Below are 10,404 nucleotides of genomic sequence, written 5' to 3'. Positions count from 1 at the left end.
GACCTTCGCTTGTGTAGCAACCTCGACGTTGGGCTATTCTCTACTGTGTGGGATGACGCCGCCGGTTGGTGGCATCGTGCCATCGACACGTATACTCTGTTTTCTGATCGAGACCGGCGCCTAGTGGATACCCCAAGTCGGGCAGTCATCCACCATCGGTACTGAAGGGCCACCCAACGGTTGGAAGAGGGTGCGCAAGTGTGCGCAAGTAGTGGAACGATTCGTTTCTAATAGAAAATGCCAGAAAGTGATTGCTCTCTAGGTACCGTAAACCAAGCCATGCCATGCGTAAGATGTGGCGGCCCAGAGGTAGCGGTGTTTGTCTTGTGTACGAGGAGGGTCAGGGAGATACAAAGAGCAGTGTTGCCTTGTCCTGATACAGTGGCGGAAGCGAATGAATGAGTGCGCGAATCCCAATTGATTGCGACGCCACCGTGATATGCTGGCCGTTTCGTGGGGCTGGACACCTCCATGTACCTGCTGATGGAAGGGTTTTCCCAAGAGATAGACAGAGCACGTCATCTTGTCGCATTCCCCGGGTTGCCTCACTATCGCAGCTGAGAGGCTGCCTTCCAAGCCTGCCGCAAACGTGAAGGGTTTACACACGGTCACGTTTCTCAATGCCATTTGATCTGTTCGACCCGGCCCGTTCTATATCTGTCGTATGCAGAACAGAGCTGCCGGGGGAAACGGTGATGTTCTGCGGTGCTACTCGGGGCCCGCTATCTCCACCCAGGCCACCTCGAACAAGTTTATCGCACAGATGTTAGTATAGCCAAACCCAAGGTTTCTATTGCATTTCCCTTGCAATCCTATACTTTTAATGAATCCTCCTCATATCCAATGGACAATGTCCCAAAAAGGGCATCAGGGGTAACCAAGGTGCATTGCGCCAACCGGTTGTATTATCCGACATAGCCCAAAGCAAGAGTGAATCAATGCAACAGAGTTGAAAGCGGTCGGGGGGGGGGCATCACCAGAGATCGGAGAGTCGGAATGTGAAGTACGTAGGTATGATACATGGCACGGCAGATAGGCAGATACGTAAGCGAGGGATCTAGTCGTAGGGCTGGATCCGGGGTCCAACACATCCATACATATCCAATGGAAGACCGAGGTGGGGAGCATGGCTTCTATTGGCTCGGGATCTAAAATGGGCAGCATCGTAGAGCCATGGACATTGACAGGCCCCAAGTCCCTCGGCGGCCATTGACGACCCGGCCGTGGTCGGAAAAGGACGGCGCAAGCGACATGAGAATCGGCGCACGCTGGCGATCCGACCGGCGGGCTCTATGCCAATGCGCCACCAGCAGTGGCCGTGCTGTTCCTCTTGACGGTCGCGGCCCCTTTGCGACGACGACATCGTGTTGTCCGTTCGGGACTATTGTTGGATGGAGCAAGCAAGGCATGGGGCATGGGCCTATGAGAAAAATCTGGGGTCTGGCTACTTAAGGAATGCGACTAAGACCACTTCGGAACCCACGTATGTAGCCGCCCAGCCGTTTGTACCGCTACCACCACCACCCACGCTTCCCTGGTGATAGCCCGCCAGATCTGGGCAGAAATACTACAAGAACACCAACAGGCGTCTGCTGATGCGACCGATTCCCTGTAGCGACGCAGCCCACGAAACGCGAACCCGTGTTGGGCAGCCCAGGTCACGGTGAGCCGGTCTTTCCCCTCGAGCAGCAATCAATTGCCAGGCGCCCCGCAAGCAGCTTGAAATCAGCGAGCGCAGAAGAGCAGAAGCGCAGAAGAGCAGAAGAGCAGAAGAGCGCGAGGATGACTAATCCCACCAAGATAGGGCGGAACAGATAAGTGGAGAGTCCCACTTGTTTCCCGATTTGGCTGTGGCGCCGACGGCATGCTCAACTTCATCGCGTACCTGGCGGTTTTCTTCTCTGATTCACCTCAACGTCGGCACTCGTGGTGCACTTGGTCTGTCCAGAAACGCGCCTGCTCACCACCAAGACCCCTCGGCCGTACTTTCCGCACCGTCCATGTTCTTTTTCAGATGCCTTGTCCGCCCTCTCGTCGCACGCCGAGCAGCTTCCCCCCTTGATGCGACGCGCTGAACAGAGCCATCTGTCATCATCCAATTCCATCATTTTTCTTGCCAACAATCCATCAAAATGGCCCCTAGCCCTCGGACCCCGCGCCAGGCTGCTCTGAAAGCTCCTCGCGGAGGTCGTCCTAAATCGTCGCGTGCTTCCACTGACTCGCGACGACGCGAGCGGGACGCGAGTACCGCTGCCGCAACCGAACCCCCCTCCCAAGCGACGCCGCTATGTCCCAGGTGGCCCCGGCGGCGGCGGTCGCTTCGTCAACAAGGAAAAGAACGACGAATCCGTAGGCCGATCCGCCCCAGCCACTGCGACCAACCCCCGATCCCGAGCACGCCAGGCCATGAGTAACGCCGCAGCCTCGCCCTCCGTCTACCCCCGCCGCGAGCGCAGCACAAGAACGAGGACCGCGACCCGAACCGAACCTGACGACGAGATGCAGATCAGCTCAGCTGCGGCAGTAGCTGCCGCCGTTGTCCAGAGTGAAGGCTACAAACCCAGAGAAGAGCGAGGCTGGGAAGAGTTCCACCCCAACCTCGATATCGAGGCTACATTCATGGTATTTCATGCCGATGATGTAGACGGCACGGCGAGACCGGTGCCAGAGACCGCCGTCTTGACCGCATCCGCAGGGAGCCACAACGAGGCTGGCAGTCCTGTAAAGGATGGCAATGAGGCTGCTGCAAGCGCCTCAGCAGCTCTGGGCAGCGGCACATTAACTGCCAGCACCGTGCCCGGTACACCATCCAGGCGACGGTCCGTTCGGCCAAGGGATTCCTACTTTCCCTTTCGATCGGACTTCGGCGTGACACCCAAGACGCCCAAGGTTCTACCCATCTATAATCAAACACCCAAGGAACGTCTAGATCTGAAACTACCATCCTACCGCAAAACGAATCGCATCTTACTCTTTGAGAGCAAGAAGTTTGGGCAGGCGAGATATGTCGACAAGGCCATGATGAATGTTGGCTACCAGGAGAGCGACAACTATATACGGCCAGATCGGCGACTAATCAAGGCCACTGACGCCAATGTGGAGGACGAAGCCGACCAGTCTTTGCTGCCGAGGCCAGATGGAGACTCTTCTGCACACGGACACGCACTTGGCCGTGTCGAGTACGATATGGACGAGCAAGATGACATGTGGTTGGAAGCATACAACGCGCAGCGAAAGGCAGTGGGGTGGAACCCCATTACTCGCGAAGTCTTCGAGATCACAATCACCAAAATCGAGAAGGAGTGGCACGCACTGGAGAAGCGGATCCCCAAACCTAACCCCAAACCACCGCAGACTCACCGGCCTCGCTCTAGCTCAGCTGCGGCCGTTAATGGCGAGCCGCAGACGGGCGAAGAGCAAGATAGTAAATGTGCGATTTGCGACGATGGAGATTGCGAGAACACAAACGCCATCGTGTTCTGCGATGGCTGCGACCTGGCGGTTCACCAAGAGTGCTACGGGGTACCCTTCATCCCCGAGGGCCAATGGCTCTGTCGCAAATGCCAGCTTATTGGGCGCGGCGTTCCGGTCAGTTCATTCATTCATGATCATCCACGTACACAATCGCCGAGGTGCTATTATGCTGACACTCGCTTTCCAGACATGCATATTCTGCCCAAACTCGGATGGGGCCTTCAAGCAGACAAACTCTTCCAAATGGGCGCATCTTCTCTGTGCCATGTGGATTCCCGAGGTTACTCTTGGTAACCACACCTTTATGGAGCCTGTAATGGACGTCGACAAGGTGCCCAAGAGCCGCTGGAAACTCACCTGTTACATCTGCAACCAGCAGATGGGCGCCTGCATCCAGTGTGGTAATAAGGCATGCTACCAGGCGTTCCATGTGACTTGTGCACGTCGAGCAAAGCTGTTCCTGCGGATGAAGAACAGCTCTGGTGCTCTGGATGTGCTTGATGGCAGCACGAACCTCAAGGCTCTTTGTGACAAGCACTGCCCTTCGGAGTATGCCAAAGAAAACGATGTCTCGCGCGCAACAAAACGGGCCAAGAAGTTTTACAAGAGAGCCATGAAAGATCGTATCTGGGCTAACAGCCAGGCATCTGCCATGGCAATTGCCGCCACGCACCGTCAAGCCCTGACGGAGCATCCGGCTGATGAGTCCCAAATCACTGGCGCCAAGCTATCAGCAGTCCTGGGAGACCAGAAGAAAGGCCAGGCCGGGAAGTTCATCTGGAAGCTACCTTCTGGCGCACCAGTGATTCCGCAGGCTGTCTTTGATATCGTCGAGTCGTCGTTACAGAGATTTAACTTTCTTAAGCGAAGGGAGTTTGTCGGCGATGCTTGCCGGTATTGGACCCTCAAGCGCGAGATGCGCCGAGGGGCAGCATTGCTCAAACGCCTTCAGCTGCAGATGGAGACGTTCTCGTCGATGGAGCTCACGCGACGTAACTTTGCCGCCATGGGCCCTTCGGGCAAGGCTCGCCTGTCGAGGCGTATCGAATTCGCCGAGACACTCATTAGGGATCTCGAGCAGCTTCAGGCCATGTCCCAGCAAGTTGTCGAGCGTGAGCGGTTCAAGCTCGAAGCAGCCGAGCTCGAGCAGGACTTTGTCGATACCTGCTACTTCCCCATTCATAAGGCATTGCCCCCAATCGTAGAGAAAGCATTCACGTGAGTTGCCCTGTATTTGTCATTCTAAATGAATAAATGCTAAGTTGCTGTTCAGACTCGACAAGAATCTCTTCCATGAGGGTTTACTCCAGCTCCAAAATCGGGTGGAGGAGCGGCACTACACCACAACGCTTGCGTTTGCCCATGACCTCTGCGAGGTTATCAATGTGGGCATTAATACCGAGCCGGAGCCGGAGCCACAAGCTCCGGTTGTCATCGACTCGGTCGTGGCGCCGCAGACCAAGTCGGATTTCTCGGACCACCGAGACCGCAAAAAGCTGGGGAAGCGCATTTTGAAGCTTGTGCAACCACAGCTCGAGGCAGCATTGCGCCTGGAGACGGAAATCACAAACAAACCGGTCGAGAACCTCAAGCAAGAACTTGAGGGTATGATCGAGGCCAGCCTGGAGTTACGGCAGAACTTGGCCTCGGCAACTACGGAAGGTGAAGCTAGCCAAGATGTTATCATGGTAGACGCGTCCAACGAAATCACAGTCGGGGAGCCGTCCAGCGAAGGGACGACTGAGGACTCGCAAGCGGATGTCGACATGGGCGAAGCTGAAGACGAGAGAAATCCCGAGGATGGGAACATCGAGGTCAACACTTCTGGCCTCGAAGAATCAGAAGACACCAAAGCAGACGTGACTGCTTCCGGGCCTTCTGCCACAGATGAGGACGAGAACGACGAAGTCGTGTCGGACAAAGAGGCGGCGCCTCACACGGATGGTGTGAAGGCATTAGATACCCCGCCATCGACTAATGGATATGTGGCAGAGCCAAATCCGGTTCAATCTGGGCCGCCGACTCCGCCGCAGTCGAACGGAAGCTTGGGCAGAGACCATGCCAACATCCTCGCAGACGGCGGTGTGCCGTGGTACCTCAAGGGGTTCGAGCCCGAGGGCACTTCGGCGTTGCAGGAGCAATGGCCCGGCAAAGAGGCCATCCGGGGCCTGAGCGAGGAGTTGACAGAAATGGACGAGGACGAGCTGAAGGGACTCGGGGTGGACTTCAGCATGGACGACGGTATCGACACGCCTAGTGCTAATAACGTGAGCAATACCGCCGCCACTACCGCTGAAGCTGCTGCTGAAGCTGCTGCTGCTGCCACCGAAAACAGTGGTCTACTTGGCTCGGCCAAGAAACCCGCCAAGGCGAAGAGGCGTAAGACGACTACCTACCGGCGGAGATGAATAGCACCTCGCGGTCGGGTCTTCAATGTACTTATTAGTGGCTTGGAAGCTGGGTTTCCTTGGTTATTTTTTACTTTCCCTTCTTCTTCCATTACGGTTCTCGGGGAGGCGAACGATTGTTGTACGATGTGGCTACGTGTCGTTCCCCCCCCCGAAACGCGATCGTCTTTGTCAATTCTGTTTTTATTCTCCTTCTTGGCCGCATGCTCTTTTTCCCTCCTAAATAGCCTTGGGTTGTGGTCCTTGATTTCGGCGTTCTGGCCGGGGAAAGAGCGAAGGAAGGGACCTGGGGTTTCGTACAGAGCAAAGCCGACATGGCATTGAGGGCTACTACTACCATTTGTTTCTGCGTTTGCCGAGTTGACGATGGAGAGAGGAAGATGGACAGAAAGAGAGTACGGCGTTTTGGCTGGGTGTTCATTATACACACATGAAATGGGGCCGATGCACTTTAGTTAAGGAGGCTTGACTTGACAGTGGCCAGTCTGTCATGGAGCCTCAATAATCTATGTTTATTGCACATGCATCATCATCGCCATTTGTTTTGCCCCTGGATGCATTGTGACGACGGTAGACCGAAACTACACACCGCATCCTATCGATCCCCTTGATTACGAAGGACGGCTGGCAGCGTACACGTCTATTTCAACAGGGCATCCGTCCATTAACTGGGTTGAATCTGATTGATGCACGCGACGGCTGCCGCGCCTAATACCACCACCGCCGCCGGTGCGTGTCCACCATTCCACACCGAGGGATGTTGAGTAGTTACTCAAGGTACTTACTTATATATAAAATATACAAAAAAAGGGGCGGGGCAACTAAACGCTGGGCCTGCACCAATAAAAGGAAAAAAAAAAAAGAAAAGAAAAAGAGCGTGCCCCCACGCCGGATTGAACGACGGACCTTTGCATATCTCGTTGGCAGCTCCTTCCCCGGAAACCCCATGATTTCAAGTGGGTCCGGGATCGTAACTTCCTATTACAAGTGCAACGCTCTACCACTGAGCTATAAGGGCTTGCTGAATTACTAATCATGGCCGGAGCGTGATTTGTGCGATAATTGATTTGCCTCGTATTCATTCCTATGTAGGTAGCTACGACTACGACCCACTTATTCCGGGAAGGAGCGACGACTAAGTACATTATTAGTAGTTAGTTGCCTGTGATTATAATTGTATCGAACAAATTTTGGACTCAATCTTTTCATGTTTTGCATTTTCGCGCAAGTTGAAGTGCAAATCATAACTCCCGTTTTGTATTGTGATTTTCCAGTAGCTAGCGCATCAGTCAGGTCGGAAAAGATAAGACCTGTCAAACATTAAGAGCAATCAACCGGAAACCCCTTTTGCAGTAATCACATCTCCCTGAGCACCACCCTCCTTTTTGCATTCTCCCAAAGCCGTAACACGCATCCGTACCCCAGAAAACAACAACAGAGACTGGCCGTAAAACATAAGCAGCAACCATCCCACCATGACTTGAGTGTGTCCCCTCTCCTTGTCCCTCTTTCCCGTTCTTGCCTCCTCTTCTTCGTGCTTGTGGTTCTCTAGGAGAAGACACTGTACTTCTTGCACTTGTCCGAGACCGCGTTCTTGTTGATGTCGAGGCAGTCCTTCATCTGCTGGACGCACTTGGTCTTGGCACCGTCGTAGCTGTCGACGAAGCTGACGGCGGCGGCGGCGGGAGCCAAAGACCCGGTGCGGCGGTGGTAGGGTCGAGCGGGCTGGCTGGCGGCGGTACCAACAAAAGTGCCGGCGGGAGAGTAGCCCAAGCCGAACGACTTGCCCCCGTACTTGCCCTTGGTGCGGCAGCCCTCGGCATAAACGGACACGCATTGGTCGTACTGGGTGCGGCAGGCCTGCGAGCACGCGTCGGCCACCTTGGGCGCTGCGAAGGACACGCACTTCTTGGTGTCCTCGTCAGTGTACAGCTTGAAGATCCTGCCAACTCTGTGCTCCACCTCAACGTTGTTGCACGTCAGCGTCGGCAGCTTGATACCACCCAGCGGGGTGCTGAGGTCGTAGCCGTACTTCGCGTTCTTGGGCTGCTGGCAGATGCCCGTGGGCGTTGCGATGGGGCAGGTCCCGGTGGTCGTCTTGGCGGGCGCTGCCGACGTCAGGGTGGTGGTGACAGGCTTGGCCGATGTCACGACAGCAACCTTGCTCGTAGTGGTGCACGGGACTACCATCGTCGTCGTGGTCAGCTCGAGCTTGCTGGTGGGCTTGACCGGGGGCCACGCCTTGGTGCATCTGTCCTTGTTGCCGGCCGGCGACGCCTTGCAGTACTCCTGGATCTTGCCGCACCACTGGGCGAATCCGTTGCAGTTCAAGGCGTCGGGGATGCCGGCTTTCAGGTAGCAGCTGGCGACGTTCACCGCGCAGTGTGACCAAGCATCCATGCACCCCTTGCCATCTTTGAATTCGGGCAAGGTGTAGCACCACTTGCCGCAGCCGAATTCGCACTTGGGAGGCGAGACCACGATCGAGGTGCACACGCCTACGCTGGCTGTAGAAGTGCTCGTCTTGAGTGTAGTCAACAGCGTGGGCGTAATGGTTTTGGTCGCGGGGATGGTCGATACTGGCGAGGATGGGGAGGGTATCTTGACAATCGTCGTCGAAGTTGACACGAGGTTCGTGGATGAGGTGCTAACAATGGGAGTAGACGATGGTGACGTGCTTACGATGTAGGTCGACGTAGATGTGGAAGGAATGTTCACCACGAAGCTGGAAGTCGTAGACGATGACACGGCCAAGGTAGACGAGATGCTGATGATTTCAGTGGATGTGGAAGGAGTGCTGGCCGCATAGCTGGAGGGAACGCTAGGCGAGGAAGCTGGCAGCGTTTCCGAGGTGCTGACGATCGGGGTAGACGATGGTGCGGTAACCGCTCCGCTGGAAGCAATCGAAGACGTGGACTCGGCCACAGTGGGTGCAGTGGGTGCGCAGCCCCCATAACCATACCCGTTGTGGCAGACCGAGGTCGAAGAGGCTTCTGGCAACGGCGACGAGGAAGATTTTGGCAGGGGCGAAGAGGTGCTGGCGATCGGAGTGGACGAGGGTACGCTGACCGCTTCGCTGGAGGCAATCGTGGACGTGGACTCGACTGCGGTAGGTGCGGTTGGTGCGCAACCTCCATACCCATATCCAGCTTCGCAAATAGAGACCGAGGAGGATTCGGGTAGCGGCGAAGAGGTGCTGGTGACCGGAGTGCTGACGACCGGAGTGCTGATGACCGGAGTAGACGAGGGTGCCTCGATTTCTTCGCTGGAGGCAATCGTGGGCGTTGTTGACTCGGGTACAGGGGGTGCAGTTGGTGCACAAGCCCCAGGTCCATGTCCATATCCATATCCAGCTTCGCAAACAGGGGCCGAAGATGATTCTGGCAGCGGCAAAGAGGTGCTGATGACCGGAGTAGACGAGGGCACCTCTATGGCTTCGCTGGAAGCAATCGTGGACGTGATGCTGCTGGCAGGGACGGTCGAAGGCATGGGCGAGACGCTGTAAGTGCTCGAGGCAGGTACAGGCGGCTTGTATCCGCACGGCTGAGTGCACGCCAAAGGTTGGGCCCAGTAGACGTTCTGGCGATTACGGCCGCCGCACATTTCGCCGGAAGCACCGTTGCAGGGCATGTTGCACTCGCTGGAACCGGCTGGGGAGGCCCCCTTGCCGAGGACGACGCCGCAGTAGCATTCTAGTATAGGCAGTTAGTGAGCGTCTCCTTGTTCCTCTCCACATCACACTTTGGACTTTGCACGTACCACCCGCATACTCGGTTGCGGCGTAGGGGAAGCCGCCAGCCAAACAGCTCTGCAGACACGCCTTGGTGGTCAGGTTGCTGTACGACAGGCTGTCCTGGCGGAAGAAGACAGGCCGGCCGTTGCTGTCGTCAGTGTAGCAGCCCATGGTCGCGTACGCATCCGTGGTCTGTGCAGTAATATCCGGGAATGTGCCGTCCTTGTAAAGAGCGATGCTGGTGTCACCACCACAGGTCTCGGCACTGTTGCCGGAGCACTGCTTGTTGCACAGGCCGCTGTCAACTTTCTTGGTGTTGATGGTGTTGCCGCAGTAGCAGGTACCGACATAGAGCAGGCCGGCATATTCAAATCCGTTTCCTGTCAGTCAAAAGGACCGTGTGGGTTAGTATACATCCGGTTGGGCATCGGGGAGCAGGTCAGATCGGGTTAGAGCCAACAAGCACTCGCAAGCTCACCTTTGCACCTCGCGGTACAGGCTTCGGTGGTCATGTTGCCGGAGTCCATGTCCATGCGCTCCATCAGGGCGCCTGGCGGGGCATTGTCGTAGCATCCGAGGGGAGTAAAGGGTTGGTACGTGTCGACGCACGATGGCAAGTTGGGATACCAAGCGTGGACGCCGCGGGTAACGAGTGTAAGGGCGGTAAACGCCAGGGCAGCCTTGTAGGAAGACATGGTCTTCTTCTACGGGAGGAACGAGGGTAACGAATGTAGCGTAGAAGGAACCAAGGCTGCTGAAAAGAATGACTGAAAGAGTGTGGTGATGCTG

The 10,404-nt window shown here is 56.0% G+C and overlaps 2 protein-coding genes across 2 annotated transcripts; one reads left to right on the top strand and one right to left on the bottom strand.

Moving 5' to 3' along the window:
- Window positions 1–2,132: 2,132 nt before the first annotated feature.
- Window positions 2,133–5,852, top strand: PG986_007449 (uncharacterized protein; the record flags this gene model as incomplete). Its single annotated transcript, XM_066843671.1, has 4 exons — window positions 2,133–2,244; window positions 2,297–3,588; window positions 3,662–4,692; window positions 4,748–5,852. Coding segments are annotated over 4 exons (3,540 nt in total), but the record flags the coding sequence as incomplete, so codon positions are not given.
- A 1,578-nt stretch (window positions 5,853–7,430) lies between these two features.
- Window positions 7,431–10,310, bottom strand: PG986_007448 (uncharacterized protein; the record flags this gene model as incomplete). The annotated part of the gene is made up of 3 exons (XM_066843670.1): window positions 7,431–9,574; window positions 9,642–9,995; window positions 10,094–10,310. 3 exons carry the CDS (start codon window positions 10,308–10,310, stop codon window positions 7,431–7,433), a joined length of 2,715 nt encoding a protein of 904 aa, XP_066699782.1.
- Between the last annotated feature and the right edge of the window lie 94 nt (window positions 10,311–10,404).

The sequence above is a fragment of the Apiospora aurea genome, assembly GCF_038362705.1.
Source record: "Apiospora aurea strain CBS 24483 chromosome Unknown utg000005l_segment0_segment0, whole genome shotgun sequence".
Classification (NCBI taxonomy): domain Eukaryota; kingdom Fungi; phylum Ascomycota; class Sordariomycetes; order Amphisphaeriales; family Apiosporaceae; genus Apiospora; species Apiospora aurea.
Note: the sequence above shows the minus strand (reverse complement) of the source record. Positions and strands in the feature narration are given on the sequence as shown.